This window comes from Talpa europaea (assembly GCF_964194135.1).
Source record: "Talpa europaea genome assembly, chromosome: 5".
Lineage (NCBI taxonomy): Eukaryota > Metazoa > Chordata > Mammalia > Eulipotyphla > Talpidae > Talpa > Talpa europaea.
The window spans coordinates 137,965,462-137,985,555 of NC_140071.1; the positions used below are offsets into that span (position 1 = coordinate 137,965,462).

General features: G+C 38.7%; 1 protein-coding gene across 12 annotated transcripts in view; it reads left to right on the forward strand.

Moving 5' to 3' along the window:
• Positions 1–20,094, forward strand: part of FBXL5 (F-box and leucine rich repeat protein 5) — a gene marked incomplete at both ends in the record, with an annotated part of 35,958 nt that overhangs the window by 12,562 nt on the left and 3,302 nt on the right. For 6 of the 12 annotated variants that reach the window (XM_084233431.1, XM_084233435.1, XM_084233438.1 and 3 more), the window contains 6 exons: positions 1,449–1,631; positions 3,848–3,973; positions 8,397–8,545; positions 9,147–9,229; positions 10,103–10,828; positions 17,009–17,157. In XM_084233431.1, the coding sequence (XP_084089557.1) occupies positions 1,449–1,631; positions 3,848–3,973; positions 8,397–8,545; positions 9,147–9,229; positions 10,103–10,828; positions 17,009–17,157 (1,416 nt within the window). Of the gene's footprint in view, positions 1–1,448; positions 1,632–3,844; positions 3,974–8,396; positions 8,546–9,146; positions 9,230–10,102; positions 10,866–16,964; positions 17,158–20,094 lie in introns of all 12 variants that reach the window. The other 6 variants (XM_084233439.1, XM_084233433.1, XM_084233429.1 and 3 more) reach the window with 6 other exon arrangements.

Genomic DNA, 20,094 nt, shown 5'->3' on the forward strand with positions numbered 1-20,094 from the left:
TCCCCCCTACACACACACACATTGACTATGTCCTCAATGTTTGTGTGTGTGTGTGTAACCCTCGCTGGCGGCCGGGGAACGAACCGGTGCTGCAGAGGCCGTGGGCAGTCTCGCAGCCCAGTGCTCAAACGCTGCGCCACTGGGGAGACCCGACTATGTCCTCATTTTAATTCTTATCTTTGATAGCTTTGCCTTTTAGAAATTCATTAAAGAAAATTGGCATCTTTAGGGTACTAAAAGTTCTTTGGTTCCTTCTAGATAGGTGATAACAATGGCATTTTGTTAAATTAGCTTAAAATTATCTGGAATGGATCCTTTTTTCTTATTATTCAACAAAGTAGGTGAGGTGCATGTTGAAACAAAAATGTTTTTCTAGGTTAAGCTATAATTAAACCCATAAAACTTGTATGAGTTCCTCTGAAATGCAGCTTGTGCCTTAGACACCAAGCCAAGACCTGTTGCATCTGGTGTAGTTGTAATTATAACCTCAGATTTAAAAGCGTTACCTTTATTACATCTAATTTTCCCATTCCTTCAAAGCAAATTATAGCTGTATTTTTAAAAAAAATATTTCCTTTTTAAAAGGGCTAGGCTAAAGTAATTTGATCATAGTATTTCTATACTTAAGTTGCTTTGTGAAGACAAATCAGATATACAGGGTACTCAAATCAGGTAGGTGTACAAGGTACTCACCTCATTAAAGGTGCTTTAATGAGGAATCCTTTATATTTTATATTATTGTAGCACCTCATTTGCATTTTGCTTTTGGAAAACTGCTACTGACATACTTTCATGTAGTCACTGGTCATCCGGTGACTGCTTTCTGCAACAATGGCTGACAGGGTCCTGGTAACGTACACCACCATTGGCAGTAGTTACATTGTGCTGGCTCACCTGGCTCAGCAGTAGTCTAAGGTGGTGGGGCTTGTATAGGTTCAAGAAGTTAAGCATTCACAGATCTGGGAAAGGAAAGGTGAGACTCAAGAAAGGACTTCAGGGGGACACCGACTGCAGGGCTGACACGTGAGTAGGGATGTGTGCCTGTGTGTGTCATCAGGATGTCCTGGAGATCTCATAATCTGACCATGCTAGACTCGATTTAAAGCTGCATAACCTGTTGGGTTCCTTTTTCAAGTGATGCTGCTCATGCTACAAAGTGAGTGTTGTTCCCCTGTGACACCTCTGTCAGAGGAAGTCGGTTCTGTGTTCATTGCTGTGGCTCCCGCTGATGAAGTGAGATTTGGACCACGAGAGCTTAACCCTCCCTGTTCTTAACGACTTGAACACATCCATGTTACCACTAATCCGCGTTGTTCCCTTTTCACATCTTACAGACAGGAAGGAGTGGACTTTAGGCACTGGATTTTAATTATAGAAATGTGATTGTAATTTCTTATTGCATTTGCTCTTGCGGCCTCTCGTGTTAAAGTGTTTCTTCTTTATTACAGAAGCAGAAGTGTCAGAACAACCCACTGGTATATCCCATCTTCCTCCAGAGGTAATGCTGTCAATTTTCAGTTATCTTAATCCTCAAGAATTATGTCGATGCAGTCAAGTTAGCACTAAATGGTCTCAGCTGGCAAAAACTGGATCACTTTGGAAACATCTTTACCCGGTTCATTGGGCCAGAGGTAGGTAAATGGGACTTTCAGTTTGTATTAAAAATGTGTCAACTTTTTATTGGGGGGTGCGGGGTGAATCCTCAGTCACTAATAGGCTAAACCAGGGAGGGAAACTCTTGAAAGGTTGGCCAAATAGTAGATTTGATGGTTAGAGGATGTGTTCTTTGTATACATTTTTGACAAGTTAGCAATACTGAAGTGTTCATGGTGAATTATGTGATGTGTGCCATTTCTTTTGAAATAATTACGAACATAATTTGTGAGGAAATGCAAACTAATTGACAAAATGTTGGTAATTGTTGATGATAGGTATTAAAAACTGTTACTTTTTTATGCTACTTTCTCCTTTTGACAACTTGGGGGATTAAGAAAGTTAATAGATTAATAAAGTAATAATAAAATTGATAAATTGTCAGAATAACTTTAAATAATTAGAGTATTTTAAAAGTATCGGACAAACTGATTCTAAAATTTGAAGGTGAGGCGCCACTTGAGAAAGTCTCCTTTTGGTAGAGACTAAAATAACTGAGTTCGGGGGTCTGGGTACCTCGGTTGGTAGAGCGTCAAAATACCAGAGTGTGATTTTGTCTTTAGTATATTTTTTGTGATTGGTAACACCTCATTCTATAAATCAGGATTTTACATTCATTAGTTTCACTGTGGGAAGTTACTTTTCCATGCAACATCACGAGCATATGATGCTGCCCGGGTTGATGCCACTAGGATAGCATGTTTTTCTGTCACTGAATTAAAGCAATTTCTTCTAGATGAGTATTAATTTTAAAATTCACATTTTTTTTTAGTTTTCTATAATTTGGCACTCTGACATTAAATATACTTGCTTATGAGCCATTTAAAATGTTTTATTTTTTACATTAACATGTATTAGTGTACGTTAACGTACTTTTAAAATATGCTGCTCTTAGGCTTGTAATGTATTTTGAATGAAGCGCTTTGGAGATTTGGGTAGACTTAGATGATCCAGATGAAGAGTTATTAATTTTGGGCCTCTCTGGTGGCACAGCTGGTTGAGCGCAGCGCTGTGAAGCTGTCCACAGCCTCCGCAGCGCGGGTTCGATTCCCAACCAGCTGGGGAGATTCCCCATGGCACCGCAGACCTCTCCTGTCTCACTGCTCCCCTCAGCAGTGCTTTCAGTCAGTCTGCCTGTTCTGCTTCCCACTCTGTCTCTGGGGAATCCTCTCACCCTCCCGCGCCTTTGACCTGCAACACAGCTATTGTATAAATTAAAGAAAAAAGGTTACTAATTTCATGTGGAATAATTTTTCCTATTGTGGGATAATACATTATTAAGTGAAAAGTTAAATAAGGCAAATATGGGTATAGCAAATCCTTTGTTTACTATATTTCTAATTATGAGTTGTTTGGAATTAATATACAGGTAGGTGTTATTTGATACAAAGATCAAATGTGGTAACGCTGTGTCAGATTTCTGTGATGTTCCTTTTTTTTCTATTTTTACTATGTTTAAATAAGAAGTCCAGTAAAAATGTTTTTTGTTTATTTGTGGTATTTGATTTCAGTTTCTCAATCATAATTGGCTTTATGGCCATCCAGGGAACAGCGGTCTCTGGAGAGATTTTGTTTGTCCCCTCTCGGGGAGTGGGAAAGGCCCCCACTGGGTGGCGAGGCCAGGGTTGCTGCGACGCCCTGTGCGGCGGCTGCGGGCGCGCACCACCCGGCAGCCCAGGTGTCCCCAGGGAGGAGGCTGAGCAACTCTGATTTAGATGCCATGTTAAGGGTTCCATAACTCATTCTGCTTTGTCTCTTACTTCACAATTGTGTGATTTTTGCTTTACCTTAATCCTTCCCTTTGTCTTCTGCTCCCACCTAACTTCTGAGTTGCTGACTAATTGACTCCTGAGCAAAGTCTTGCTTCCGTTTTGCATTATCTCCTTTCTAAGTGGGGATGTTGCTGGAGCCAGCTGAAGCCACAGCAGGTGGAAAAGCTTAGATTGTTTTCAGTGACTTAAAAATTGTATGTGGGATTATTGATAATTATTTTTATAGTTCTTCTCATGTGTCTGAGATGGAATCCTTTATTGAAGTGTAATTTTTAAACCTATTAAATATTTCCAACAATATCTGGCCCATTTCCTAGGCTCAGATATTTTGTGTGCAGTGATTTGTATTTGAAATATGTGGCTTGTAATGTGAGCCAGCCTGATCTCTCCTTGTTTCTTTCATTGGCTTATTTGTTGAGCAGGTGACTGGTATAGTGGTCCTGCCACAGAGCTTGACACGGAACCTGATGAGGAATGGGAGAACAACAGAAGAGATGAAAGTCGTGCTTTTAAGGAGTGGGATGAAGATGCCGATATAGATGAATCTGGTAAGCTATGCAAAGTGCTATATTTATAAAGCTGATTTATACAGTTCTTTTAAAAATTTATTTTTGCATTATTGAGAACTGGGGTGTAGGTCAGAGGTATGGGGGGATGAGAGGATTCACCAGAGACAGAGTGGGGAACAGAACAGGTGGATCCACTGAAATACACTGCTGAGGGGAGCAGAGGGGAGACAGGAGATGCCTGCTGCGCCATGTGGGTCAGCTCCCTGGCCATTGACTGGACTCAGGCCTGGAGGGTGACAGCACTGAGACTTAACCCCTAAGCCACCAGGGAGGCCCACAAGGTGCTTTAGTAATTAATACTATATTAAATAATTAAGTACTTACAATTATTTGATACTAAGATTTACATATTTTGTGTTTTCTAAAGAAACTTATGTTTTTACGTTACTACTTTGTAAACTCGAAGAAATAAGTAAATTTAAACTCTTCTGTTTGAAGTAATTTTTACATGTGCATAGGGATCATTACTCAGTTTGTTTTCTATTTAAATACTTGAAAGAGCAGGGAGTGATAATTGTTTCCCTACTGAAATAATGCTCATGTTACAGTCCTCTAGTTTGTAGTGTTTTAGAACCATTTCATCAGTTCAACAGCATTTATTGAGTCATGTGTAGCCCAGAGGAAGGAGCTTGATGAAACTGTTGAATCTGTTTAATCATTTGTAGACAGTCCTTTGACTTACCTTACTAGGTTATTGCAGAATAAAGAAGTCATATGCAGGGCCTCTCCTGGTGGCACAGGCGGTTGAGCACTATGTTGTGAAGCTCTCCGCAGCCTCTGCAGCGCTGGTTCAATCCCGGCTGCCCACTGCTGTCGCGCCCACTGCTCCCCTCAGCAGTGTATTTCATTTGGTCTGCCTGTTCTGTTCCCACTCTGTCTCTGGTGGATCCTCTCACCCTCCCACGCATCTGGCCTATACCCCGGGTCTTGTATAAATAAGTAAATCTTTAAAAAAAAAAGTCATATGCATGAAAATTTCTTTGTGACTGATAAGGAATTATAAAAAGTAGTGTGGCCTTCATCAAGCACTTTGGGAAAATGCAAGGGTGAATAGGAGTGTCTCTAACCTCAAGGAACAGGGTAGAATTTAGAATACATAATTTTTAATTCAAGGTATATTATGAAAAACATTGTAAGGTTCAGAAAGGTAGTATTTGGAAGTGTGGGAAACATCTTAAATATTAGTCTAGTTGGTAATTACTACATGCTGATGAAGTATTAAAAAATTGGGCCTCCCTAGTGTATCAAGGGCTTAAGAGTTATCCGCAGCCTCTGCAGCACGAGTTCCATCCCCAGCCAGGGAGGTGACCTACATGGCGCAACAGACCTCTGCTGTCTCCCTGCTGCTCCCCTCAGCAGTGTATTTCAGTAGATCTGCCTGTTCTGTTCACTACTCTGTCTCTGGTGAATCTTCTCGCCCCCTGCACCTTTAAAAGAAATATTAAAAAATTAATGGATAAAACTTTTTTTTTTTTTTTGCTTGGTAAAACTGAAACTGTAGGGGATTTTTATTTCCGAGATGCTTACTTAAAAATAGTAAGCTGCTTTGAGAAATTTGAGCGTAGACCTCAAGAAGATGCCACCTTTGCTTAGATGTAGGGAAGACTTGATCTGTCCATTCTATGAGATGGATAGTCATAGTAATAATAATTGTTATTAGTAGTCGTAATTATAATAATCCATAATACCCATGTTAAGAGTTTTAAAGACTTTATCAGATAGTGTCTGTGTCTTCACACTGCCTCAAAACAACCAAAGAGAAACCTGTTGTTTTCTTCATATTTTGAAAAACACAGGGGCACAGGCTGTAAGGACGGAGCCTTCCTAAGGTGATGGACCTGCTTAGTTGTTCAGCGACTCTAGCCTTGAGCTGTGGTGCCTCTGCCCTCTATGCTAGTGTTTTTAAGTTTAGTGTTTTTAAGTTTACCGTCTTGACTAATCTTATGGAGAAGTTTTTGTATTTCGGGGGATGTTTAATTTTTTGTTTTTCACAGTAAAGAGTACATATTTAAATAAGAAGGGCACAGAAATAAAAGAATCACTTGGGAATAAAATTCATAGTAGAATAAATAGAGTTCACTAAAGTTATTTTTCTCTATATTTTACTTATATGTCTGATGGAAGAATTTAGGTTACCATCTGTAAACGCAGAACCTTTAATAAAAAATTCAGTAATTCTTCTTATATTTCTTTTGTCACTACACTCAGTTTTGTTTTAAGTGAGAATTCCTAAATTTATTCTGTTGATGTTTTATGTTTAGAGATATCCAAGTTAGGCCTTCAGGTAAGCGTAATAATTACATCCTGAGAAAGGTGATAAAATTCTTAGTTGTTTCTTTTTAGAGTAGTTAGTATGTTTTTCTTCTTTACATCAAATTGAAATTTGTAGTTTTTTGGGTTGTGTTTGTTGTTAATAGTATATCTTGTAAATGTCTTAGCTCTACAGAAGTTTGAGAAAAAAGCAAAACCATGCTCATTTTTAACCTGAAAATTCTCTGCTTGATTCATTATGACCAAGTTAGTTTTTCAAGTTTCTGAGCTCTGTGTTCATCTTTACATAAATAGATACAATAACAAATCACATAAAATGCTTTTTATTGTGGGGGGGTCTCTCTGGGGTTGGGGGTTAAATCTCAGTGTTATCACCACTAAGGATTGATTTTGATCCCTGGCTAGGGAACTGACCCACACATGGCACTGCAGACCTCTTCTTTCTCACCTGCTGCAACACTTAGCAGTGTATTTCAGTCACTTCACCTGTTCTGCTCCTCACTCTCTCTCTGGTGAATCCTCTCCATACCTCTGGACTACACCCCAGTTCTTCTGTGTATAAATAAAGTCTTCATTTTTTTTTAAGATTTTTTATTTATGCATATAAGAGCTGGGGTATAGGCCAGAGGTGTGGAGGTGAGAGGATTTACCAGAGACAGAGTGGGGAACAGAACAGACAGAAGGACTGAAATACACTGCTGAGGGGAGCAGCAGGCGAGACAGGAAAGGTCTGCACCATGTGGGTTCTCCCTAGCTGGCGGGGGATCAAACTCATGCTGAGAGGCTGCAGATTGCTTCATCGTGTGGTGCTTAACTTACCCTTGCACCACCAGGAAGGCCCTAAATAAATGAAAGTCTTTAAAAAATGCTTTTTATTTTGGGTCATATTTCTTCTGATGGTCTCTGTTCCTTTCTGCTGTTTTTTTTTTTTTTTAATTTTATGAATTTAGTATCTTTTTTACAAAACTTTTTTTAGTGCCTGAAAGTAGAGTTATTGTTTCTTTTACCTAACTGATTTGAAAATCACCTTCAACCCTGAAGCATATGGAAAAAATCTTCATTCTCTTTATAAACTTATATTTTTCTTTTGTTTCTTTGTAGTTGATGGTCGGACCTTTTTTTAAAAAATTTTTTAAAAGAATTTTTTTTTTATTTATGCATATAAGAATTGGGGTGTAGGACAGAGGTGCGGGGGGTGAACGGTTTCACCAGAGACAGAGCAGAGAGGGGAGCAGAATAGGCACATCTACTGAAATACACTGCTGAGGGGAGCAGCCATGAGACAGTCGAGGTCTGCTGTGCCATGTGGGTAGCTCCCTGGCTGATAGCTTGATAGTGCTGAGACTTAACCCCTTGTACCACCAGGGATGCCCCATGATGTCAGACCTTTTAAATTTTTTTTTTTAAGATTTTTTATTTCTACAATAGCTGGGTATAGGCCAGAGGCGCGGAAGGGTGAGAGGATTCACCAGACAGAGTGGGGAGCAGAACAGGCAGATGGACCGAAAGCACTGCCGAGGGGAGCAGCAGGTGAGGCAGGAGAGGTCTGCTGTGCCATGTGGGAATCTCTCTGGCTGGCTGGGAATCAAACCCGCGCTGCGGAGGCTGCGGACAGTTTCATAGCGCTGCACTCAACCCGCTGCACCACCGGGAAGGCCCTGATGTCAGACCTTTTAAATAAAAAGTCCTGGGCCTCCCCTAGTGGCTCAGGTGGTTGAGCGCCGCGTTGTGAAGCTGTCTGCAGCCTTTGCAGCGCCAGTTCTATCCCAGCTGGCTGGCGAGGGTCCCACATGGCGCAACAGGCCTCTCCTGTCTGGCCTGCTGCTCCCCTCAGCAGTGTATTTCATCAATCTGCCTGTTCTGCTCCCTACTCTGTCTCTGGTGAATCCTCTCACCCTCCTACACATCTGGCCTATACCCCAGTTCTTGTATAAATAAATGAAAAATATATCTTAAAAAAAAAAATACAAAGTTTTGGGAGTGAGAACTTGCCTATTTAACTTGCTTTGCATATATAATGGAGTTTAAGGATAGCAAAAAAGTATTTCAGGTTTAATGATTTGGTGATTCCTTAAGTAGCCTAATTGCAATTTGTATATCAAGTTCTCAGACTTTTGAATTCATTTTCCAGAGGAGTCTGCCGAGGAATCAATTGCTATCAGCATTGCACAAATGGAAAAACGTTTACTCCATGGCTTGATCCATAATGTTCTACCATATGTTGGTACTTCTGTAAAAACTTTGGTCTTAGCATACAGCTCTGCAGTTTCCAGCAAAATGGTATGTATAAATTAGCACTAGCTTGGGTATTACGAAAAAGTTGCAATGATCTCAACTTGCTTTCCCTATTCCTTGAGTTTAAGGAAGGAAGTTATAGCCTCCCATGGGTGCGCCTCCCTGTGGGTGGGCCATGGCATACCCTGACTGGGTGTCACTTCATTTCAGTGTTCACCGTAATCTTTATAGTGTATGTTATTGTCTATACATTATGGGTAAGGAACCAGTATCCAGGAGAGGTTAAACAGTTTATTCAGTTTCCTAGATGTTAAGTGATGGAGCCTATTTTTACGTGACTCATCTTAGCATGTAATTCATGGTAAGAGTGACAGTGAGATTAAATCACTGTAAAATGTTACTTGTGATGTCCTACATCAGATTCTGCCTGGGTATTCCTTCAAAATAAAAATTTCTTAGGTTCAATCTCACAGTTACTAAAATAGTTCTCTAGGATCTGAATTTAGAATATGTATTTATAGCGCAGAATTAAAGTACTTATTGCACGTACAAAGGTTGAGAACTACCAAATTACATTATTTACTGAAAATTACCCCCCAGCTCGCTACGTGTCTGCAGATCTTCACGGTGACTTTTTCCTTCCTAGGTTAGGCAGATTTTAGAGCTTTGTCCTAACTTGGAGCACCTGGATCTCACGCAGACTAACATTTCAGATTCTGCATTTGACAGGTTAGTTACCTCAAAATATTTTAATGTAACGTTTTCTGTTCATCGGTAGATTTATTCTGTAGTTTCTCAGTTGCTAATTGGAGTTTAATTATTCATTTTTTTTCCTGCTATCAGATTCCAGTCATGTATGGCTCCAGCTTGATAGCACCATCCCAGCCCCTGCCTCTTACCATAGGTCCTAGTGGATCCAAACCCCCATCTGTGTTGGGGTTTACAATCCTGCCCTGTGTTTCGGCCTTTGCCCCTGCTGTGCAGCCCTGTGATTTGGCAATATGTGGTTTTGTGCAGTTGTCCATTTTAGTTGGCCTCTAAGTGCCATTTGGTGAAGCTCCCTCTTACATTTTCCAGTTAACCTGGAATCGTGATACTTTCTTTAACCTATACTTGCTGTAGATTTTATTTCTTTGGCTGCCATCAATCTCTATTTTATCTCACCCTTCTCCTCCTCACACTAGTAGTTCCAGCCACACCTCTCGCCCTGTGTTAGAGGGAGGCTTGAGCTCTCTAAGACTAATCTCTGCTCGCTCTAGACTTATTTTTTCCGCATCATCCTCCTCTAATCATCAGTCTCTTCCTTTCAGGTGGAGGCAGCCTTCCTCTACTGGTTTCTCTCCAAGATAATAAATTTAAATCTCTCCCTTTCATACCCATTCCTCCCCCTACCCTTCCTTAGTTAGCTGTGTTCTTAGTTCCTAATTACGCTTAGTGTCTTCTCTTTATCCCCAGCTTCTAAAATAGTGCCTGACTATAAATATTCCATAAATGTTTGAAAATTTTATATTTGGGATCTTCTAGCTTCCAATTACTTATAGTCGAATGCTTTTAAAGAATTTAGCAATATTTATTAATAGTTTCCTTTTCTGTTAATTATAGTTGGTCTTGGCTTGGTTGCTGCCAGAGTCTTCGGCATCTTGATCTGTCTGGATGTGAAAAAATCACAGATGTGGCTCTAGAGAAGATTTCTAGAGCTCTTGGAATTCTGAGATCTCATCAGAGTGGCCTTTTGAAAACTTCTACAAGCAAAATTACTTCTACTGCGTGGAAAAACAAAGACATTACCATGCAGTCCAGCAAGCCGTTTGCTTGTTTGCATGACCTGACTAACGAAGGCATTGGAGAAGAAATAGATAACGAACATCCCTGGACTGAGTCTGTTTCTTCTGGGAATTTTACTTCTCCTTATGTGTGGATGTTGGATGCTGAAGATTTGGCTGATATTGAAGATGCTGTGGAATGGAGACACAGGAATGTTGAAAGTCTTTGTGTAATGGAAACAGCATCCAACTTTGGTTGTTCCTCCTCTGGTTGTTACAGTAAGGATATCGTTGGACTAAGGACTAGCGTCTGCTGGCAGCAGCATTGTGCTGCCCCGGACTTTGCACTTTGTGGTCATTCATTTTGTTGTACAGGGACAGCTCTAAGAACTATGTCAGCACTCCCAGAGTCCTCTGCATTATGCGGAAAAGCATCAAGGACTAGACTGCCTGGGGGAAAAGACTTAATTTACTCTGGGAGTGAGAAAGCTGATCAAGAGACTGGACGTGTTCTTCTGTTTCTCAGTCTGTCTGGATGTTACCAGATCACAGACCGTGGTCTCAGGTCAGTAAGCAGTTCTAGATTATTAGGAAATAGACATGTTCTCATTCTCAAATGAAATATGAAATGTTGGCTCTAAGTCATTTTCCTTCAGCCAGTTTATTTTAACCAAGAATGCTAACCAAGGTCTGTCCTACCTCAGAGTTGGAACAGTACCACTTCAGCATGAAGTTTCTGTTAGACCAAATCTCTGTGATATGTGGACAGGCATGTATTTAAAAGTTTAATAAGGGGCTTCCCTGGTGGTGCAGGGGTTGAGCCTCAGCATTATTGAGCTGTGTCCATCCACTGCAGCATGAGTTCGATCCCCCAGCCAAGGAGTTGACCCACATGGAGCAGCAGACCTCTCCTGTATCGCCCGCTGCTCCCCTCTGCAGCGTATTTCAGGGGATCCGCCTATTTTGCTCCCCACTCTGTCTCTGGTGAATCCTCTCACCCCTATACCACCGACCTACATCCCAATTCTTGTATGTATAAATAAATTAAAAAAAAATAAAAGTTTAAATAGCAAATGCCTGCCGCTCACTTTTCTAAGGTTCTTTAGTGGATGTTAAGATGAGTAAGATATAATTTTTATTCTCAAGGATTTGTAACAGAAGAAAATAGTTCTACCATATTTTATTGCTGTGTATTATTTGTGTAGCTATCTTAAGAGATCCTGAATAAAGTTTCTGTGGGGACAGAGGAGAGAGACCTCTCATCCAGTTGATAAATGATCAGGAAATGTGATGAAGAGATGGCTTTAGGTTGACCTTGATGGAAGAGGGCGTCCCTGGGTGGTGGTGGAAGATGTCATTGCCGCAGACGGGACCCAGTGAGCACACGGTCGGGCTCTGTGGGCACCGTATAGGAGTTTGGTGGTTGTGGTTGCCCTCACATTAACAACATGTGATAATGGTTTGATTATCTTTGATATGAGCCTTTGGAAATTGATTGCCTGTTTTCTCTTTTATCTTGTAATAGACTTGAATTTCATTAGGGTGGTGTAATAAGGGGATGTCAGACACATTAAACAATGAAAAGCTCATCTAGCATAAAATCTAATGTGCCTCTTTGGTGGTAAATCTAATCTTCAGCAGATTAGATTGAGCTCATTGGGGGAATGTTCACAGACTTGCTGTTTCAGTTTGGTTGTAGTGAAGGAGATGTGTTAGGCGAGCAGCTTGGGAGAGGGGCTGATGATCTCCTAGTAGAGTGAGTGCCAAGCAGAAAAAGTCTTTTCTTGGGTAGCCCTCTACATTCTTTCTTCAGGAAGCTCTGTCCTTTAAGGACAAAAGGTTCTGTATATTCCAAATGCACTGTGTTGTCTAGTAATTATAAATAAAAATTTAAATCTATGGGAAAGTTAAAGGAATTTTTGTAAAAGTGAGTAGTTTCACTTTATCCTAATTATCGGCATTAACATTAAAAAATAAATCTTTAAGAGGTATAGAAATACTCTTCTTTCATATTTAGACTTTTTGTTTTAAATGCCTTAGGGTTTATATTGGGGATTTTGGAATATTTGCAGTGTTTGTAAAGTGATTCAAAATCATTGTGCAGCCTTCACGTCTCCCAGGAAGCAAAGCACTGTAGGCAGTATTGGGATTGAGTCCCCAGGCTTTAGAATTTTTTGCTTTTGACTATGAGCTCCTCATTTTGTATTTTTTTTTCTTAAGTCCTAAAAAGAATGTGAGAAAAGTTCTGCATTTTACTTGCAACCCTGATTTTTAGCAGATTAAGTTGATCTTTTTTTTTCCCAGAGCAAAGGAAGGGTGGAGGTGAAACATTTACTAGAGAGGTGGCTCCTCTCAGCAGCCTCTCCTGTATGTGTCATGGGCCCACCCGGAGCACCGATGCCCAGCGTAGAGAGGGGCCGTGGCTCCCTCACTGGCGCAGGCAGACTTGGGGTAGCATGTTCCTAGGCACGGCTCCATGTAGGCTGCATCACAATTGACTGTGTCCAAACTATTTAACCTTCTAGTTTTGAGGTTTACATAAGATGAATACTTGTAAAGCAGCTTCAGTGATACAGAATAGGTTTTCAATAAGTGGTAGCTTCTGTGCAATAATTATCTTTGAGATGAGCGTTTGGAAATTGATTACATGTTTTTAAATAGTTTGACTGTTATTAGGGCTCTTTAATAATGGAGTGTCAGATATGTTATAATGAAACATGCATCCAGTACAGAATCTACTACTCCCTACCATTGTAAAAGATCTTAATAGGAGATTATTACAAAAACCTTTTACAAGTCACTAATAATAACCAATATGCTTCCTGTTGAGGTGCCTGTTACTACTCTTTGGCTCCTGTGCATCAGTCCATTAATTTTCTCTTTATTCAAACCCAAGTGCATTTACTGTAGTTGAAACAGTAGATAGCAAAGGATAGTCTTATTTTGAGTTTCATTCCTTTAAAAGATTTCTTATTTTTATTTATATGTATTCCCAATGAATATGACTTACTTAGTTTTGACTATAACTAGATTTGAAAGTAAAAGAAATTTTTGGTTCAATTTAAAATGTGATAAATCATTTTCCAATACCAGTAAGTATCGTTTTCATTATCATTACAGCTATTTTGAAAACTTATTCGTGGTTTTATTCAGTTACATTTTCAACACGACCATTTTATTGTTCAAAGAATGAATAATACAGACAACCTTTGGCAATGTTTCAGAGTTGCAATGATGTCTGATTAAGTGGTAGTTTCCTATCTTTCCTCAGTTTTGTCAAGATTTTGAAAAATAACCCAGAATGTATGAGTTTAAGGGGAGTTAAGATTTTGATGAATTTAACTTAGAGGTGTTTTCCATTTGATTTCAGTGAATAAGAACTTAGAAACTTCCTGTGTAAGATTGGGGTAATACTGGAAAGGAGATTTTTCATTTTTAAAAGTGTATTAAAGTTTTATTTGAATACTAAGGAGTTTTCATCTCTGCTTTCCTCCAAGGCAGCGAGTTAATTTCCTAAGTGAAATTGAAGAAAAGCATGAAGGTGATTTTTAGTTGTTACTTCACAGTATGGTTTGGCACTATTTGTTAAAATTCTGATGCTGTTGACCTCGGAAATAGGAACTAAGTGGAAAATTTGCTGCTGTTGGGAGTGGATAGAAGTTGCATTTTCTTTCTTCCTTGTAGCAATAGTTTTCATGAGTAGTAGTTGAGAAATTCACATATGAGGTTATTGAGAAAAACTGAGTTTGTATTCAGGGAAGAACTCATTTTGGGGGCAGGAAAATACACAGAAACTCAGCAAGTCAAGAAAGTCAGAAATATGAGTGCAAATGGTCTCTGAAATTAGGATATCAGGAAGGAATCTTCCTATATCATTTAGATATTTATTAAGCATCTATTACACATCTTTCTTCTACTACTTCAGAATAAATAAGATAAATTCCCCATTTTCACAGTGTCTATAAAATAACGTTAGAATTAACCAATAAACATATAATTAGACTGAATATTCTGTAGGAAAGTAAAGTTGGACTAAGGCTAGTGAATAAAGAGAAGGTTCCTTCATATTTGATGGCTAGGAAAGGGTTTCAAAGGAGCCTTTTTGGAGGAGAGATTGAAATGAAGTTAGTGTGTTTTATGTGCATTTCTTGGGGAAGAGGCTAAGGAAATAGAAAAATAACAATTTTAATTTTTAGAATCAACTTTTCTTGCATTCATTGTGTTGTTTAAAGTATTTCAATCAACTAATTGTGGTACCTACATCTGATGTCAGTAACTTTGAGAAGAAACAGGTCATGCATACTTTCGCGCCAGCTACTGGCACAGGAGTGCTTTTTGGGAGCATTCATTGTGTCCTGCATTAACCGTTTGTTCTTATTCAGGCACAAGGCACGGATCACGTGAGCTCTGGCAAGTTGGTTATAGGAGCTTGTTAAAAGAACATTGTAAAAATTAAGTTGAAAATAAAAGTTTTAAACTATATTGAAGCCGTAGGGCACAGATAGTTAAATATGGGTAGTCTTACTACAGTATTTCCTGGTTTTCATAGGGATGAAAATAAATTTTGACTGTTATTGATATAAAAATAGCTTATTAATTACCTTTTCAACCTCCTTTGGCCCCTTAACCTTACCACTTCCATTGTGCAAACTTTTTTTCTTTTCTTGAATCCAAAGCAACTGCTCTTTAGCCGTTTGTAGACAACCTATGTTGTTGGGCTTTCCTTTTTTTTAATCCAGCTGAACTTTTCTTCTCATTTAATTGATTGTGTAGGCCCTTTACAGTTAATGTAATTACAGATATGGTTGGATTTATGCCTACCATCTTGCTGTTTATTTTCCCCTTTTTCATCTTTTTTCCTTGTTTTTTTCTGACATCCTGATCTATTTTGGATTTATTAACTACTTCTGCTGTTAAGTACTTTTTTATCTCCACTGTTTTCCACTACATCATTTATTTAGTGTTTGCTCCAGATTTTGTATCAAATTAAAAAAAAAATAGTGGCAAAGTTTACATACTGTAACGGTTGCCATTATAACCGTTTTTAAGCGTGCAAATCCAGTGGTATTGTGTAAATTCTATTTTGAAAATCTTTTCACTGTTTGAAATAGAAAAATGCTATTAAGCAATAACTCCTTATTTCCCATCCCTCCCAGTCTCTGGCAACTTCTATTTTGCTCTCTGTCTTTATGTATTTTATACATCTTAGATCTGTCACATAAATGGAATCCTATAACTTGTCCTTTTGTGTCTGGCTTATATTACTTAGCCTAATATTGTCCAGGTTCATTCATGTAGCGAGCGGGAGAACTTTGTTCCTTTTTATAGCTGAATAATACTCTACTGTATTTACATGTCACATTTTACTTACCTGGTCATCATTGATGTCATCGTTAGTGGATGCTTGGGTTGTTTTTGCCTTTTAGCTGTTGCAAATTATGCTCCTGTGAACATTGCTTACAAGTATATTTGACTCCCTGTTTTTATTTCTTAGTTTCTTTCACTAGTGTTCTGTTGTTTTCAGCGTTGAAGTCTATTGCTTCTTTGGTTAAATTCATAAATATTTACATCTTTTTGATGCTATTGTAAATGGATTGTTTTGCTTAGTTTTCTTTTCAGATTATTCATTGTTACTATATAGAAATATAACTAATTTTTGCATGTTGATTTTATGTTCTACTTAATTTGTTTCTTAGCTCTAGCAATTTTTTGTGAATGCTTTAGAATTTTCTACATATAAGATCATGCTATCTACAAAGATAATTTCACTTTTCATTTTCCAATTTGGATGGATTTTATTCTTTTATTTTTTTTTCCCCTAGTCTAATAACTTTGCCTAGCACTTCTAGCACTATGGAAATGTCCATATTTCCTATTTTTTAAAAAAGATTTATTTATGCATTTAAGAACTGGGGTACAGGCTGGAGGGGTTGGGGATGAGAGGATTCACCAGAGACAGAGGTAGGGAGCAGAACAGGCAGATTGACTGAAATACACTGCTGAGGGAAGCAACAGGCGAGACAGGAGAGGTCTGCTGTGCCATGTCCATAGCTCCCTGGCCGGGGATCAAACTTGTGCTGCAGAGGCTGTGGATGGCTTCAGAGTGCTGTGCTTAACCCCTGCGCCACCAGGGAGGCCCACTTCATGTAACTTCTCCCACAACCAAGCATGTAACAGTATACTCTGTGGCTACATGATATTTTGTTGTATGGTTGTGCTGCTTATTGTTTGTCCATTCATTAGTGAGTGAACATTTGGGTTTCTACTTTTTGGCTATTATGACTAATGCCATGAACATTCATTTATAATTTTTGTGTAAACAAATGTTTTTAGTTCTCTTGGGTATATACCTAGAGAAAGGAATTGTTGGGTCATATGTTAACTCTTTGAGGAATTGCCACACTGGTTAGTAATTTTCACTTAGACAATCTGGTAGGAGTATAAAGATTTTAGTTCCAGGATTCAGTACTTCCTTCCTCTAAGAATTGGGTTGCTTAATGTTCTTATAAAGAGAAAATTTCATACCTGTTTATTCATTGTCTGTAGGAAAATGTAAAAAGTTTTGCTCAGTGAAATGTATTCCTGCCTACAGTTGTGGTCTATTAGCGTGTTTTATAGAATTTTGTAAATGTTCTCATTGCCAATTGGAAAGGTCTGTTACCTGTGGTCCAGGAGGCCATGGGCCAGTGTGACTGTTCTAGAGGAAGCTGGAGTATGTTCTGACTGTTACTTGCTTCTCTTTCAGGGTTCTGACGCGGGGAGGAGGGCTGCCTTACTTGGAGCACCTGAATCTCTCCGGTTGTCTTACTGTAACTGGCGCGGGTCTGCAGGACTTGGTCTCAGCATGTCCTTCTCTCAATGATGAATACTTTTACTACTGTGACAACATTAACGGTAATGCCTTTTAACAGCGAGATCCTTTTGAAGGAATTGATTCTTAGGTTTGGTTTTCTGGATCTCATGCTACCAGACTTTCTTATTTTCACATTTAGTCTTTTACTTTTGATAAAATTTTAAAAAATCATTTACATCTTCAGTAACTTCTCTTCAGGTAAGTTTTTCTTGTGGAGAGATTTCAAATATCCATTCTCTCAGATTTCTGAGATCTGTAATAATTTTATCATTCCAAAAATGGGAAGTTGTTGTAGACATTTTAAATTCTTTCGAAAATGTGGGAGTGGTGTAGGTGACTGCTCATTAGCAACTTAGAGTATTGATGTTCTAGATACACTGATTCCTTAGGGATGGCAGACTAAATTCTTTTGTAGGGCAGCTTTCTAAAATATAATAGAAAAAGGAGGACTTTGGTCACAGGCTAAATCCTGAGGGATCTTAGAGGATCTGGTTCCAGATAGATCTCGAGGTAGAGTGAGAAGGATGGTATTGAGGAAGAGGTTGAGAGACTTTAGACGTGACTAAAATTCTTACAGTATTTTCAAAATTGAGTCCTATAGCTACTTTTAACAATCACCAGATAAATATTTCTTGATTTTGTTACTTTGTTTTTTAAACCTATTCCTACCCTCTAATCGGCCTGTTAAACTTTTTGAAGTACCTTCCATTCCCTTTTGGGTTTTAGGTAGTCATTGAGAAGAGAGTAACATTCTCAAAGGCATTGAAAGCTGTTCCTCAGTTAATATTTGTAGTTAGCTACCTTTGTAACTGGGAAGAAATTCAGATTCTTTTGTGCACCTGTCTTTTCACTCCTGTTGTCTTTGAGAGCCCATCTCATCTTAAGATGATGGGAGGATGAGCTGAGTTTCTGAGCAGAGCAGTAGACAGAGTCAGATGAGAGGCGTGGTCCCTTGGATAATGACCTGCCAGTAGGCAGAGGAGTCAGCAGACACGCGGTTTCTCGAGGTCGTTGGGCTCTCCTCCATCTGAGGAGACAGGAGACAGGTGCTCTCTTATTTCTGGAATCACGTCAGGGATGCAGGAGTTGGCCTTCCGTGTTCTTGAAATGGCAGCTCTGAGTTGGAGCATTTCTTTGCCCTCAGTTGCCATCAGGAGTGGTGAAAACGAGTCTTGTTTGACTGTAGCGTGGTGTACAGTGTGCAGGCTGCACGCAAGCACTTGCTTCCATTGTGGCCTGAGTGAGGGTGAGAAGGGAGGTGTGCTTTGAATGCACAATCTGCCCCAGAGGCTCCGAGTTGTGCTTCCTGAGGCTCGCAGGACGCATGAGGGGAGTGGTCAGCGAGCAGCTGTTTCCTGCACAGGACATGGTGCATTTGTGTGTTGCACTTGAGTTGTCCACATTGACCAGCACAGGTCATGCAGTCAGAAAGAATTTCTCAACCTAATTCGTTAACATTTTGGAGGTACACAGATGTTATGGGGTGGAGGAGGTCGGGTTTTAATTCATTTTTATAACCTGCCTACTTGCATCTTTTTTAACTTATTGAAATAATTTAGATGATGAGATCAAATTAAATACTTAAAATCTTCTGTACTTGTCTGTTGGAACTTCTGTCATCTTAACTGGTGTTGGATATTCAAATGTTCAAGGACCCCAAAGGAGCCTCCGTATTCCTTTTTTTAAATGTAAGAGTCTTACTTTTTTCCCCCAACTCCGAGTGATACTTTCAGTAAATTAATTTTAAGGACAGTATTTGAGTTTGAAAGATTTGACAGGAAATAATGCTTGTGTAATTCAACGCTAAGTCTCCTTTGCTTCTTCATAAATTAGCAAGCGCTTGGGGAACATGGCAGTCCTTGCAGGTTTCAGGGTGACCTGCCACGTTAATGTGGGCTTCCGGATTCCAGCCCGCTGCTCTTAAAGTCATGCTTGGAAATAATCCTTTTCTTAAAAGGAGATATGGACAACCTAGAAAATGTTAGAATAAAGTTGTGTTGTTTTGACAAGACGATTGGTCCAGTATCTTTCACTATAACTCAACTGCTTAGGGAGGCCCTTATTATTTTGATTATTTCTGAAATTAGTTGATATGTTTTACATGGGTCTAAGAATAATAAACATATGTAGGTGACAAATTATATATTAATTATTTGAGAGTAACATTAACTTAAAATAGTGTCTTTTCTAAAGAGAGTTTACATAGTTAATTTCCAGGTAACTAATTAAAAGGGTAAATACTGATAAACAATATTCATTAATAAATAACAAGTGATAAATAAAGTATAATGATCTATTTTCTGATCATTAGCAGAGATTTTGGAAGACATAGTAATCAGATATTCAGAGAATATTTGCGATGAGCAAAATACTGTGCTAAGTATAACATGCCACTTTTGATTCTTCTGAATGAGATTATTCGTGACATTTAAATTTGTTACTTGATCAGAAAAGTTAAGATTTAAATGTGAGAAGGCTGCTTAGCCATAACATTAAAAAAATTCTGTCATTTACAGAGTATCAAATGCAATTGTGTAGTTTCAGAATTCTGAAGAACATTTGAACAATGGTAGCAAACTTTTGTATTGCTTTGCATTTCAGTGTATGTATAATTTATGAATTCAGATAGATTAGCTTATAGTTCTGAAGGTGACATGGTCTCAGATGATTTGCTCTCTTATGTTTCTGATTTAAGTTAAAGAGGAATTAAAGGTAAGTGAAGGTAAGTGCAGATATACTTAAGTGTATAAGTGTATAAGTAATACACTTAAAGTTCAGGGAAAACATCAAATAATAAATATTTGAGGAAATAATGATATAGCTAACATAACTAGCTAATATTTTTAAAAGTTTTTTTTTAATTATACTTTACCTTGCAGTTAACGATACTGTTTAATGCTCATGCAAATTTAATTTCCCTATTGTCTTTATTGTTCAATATAATTTAGCCCTCCTGTGTTATAACCATTTGGGTTTCT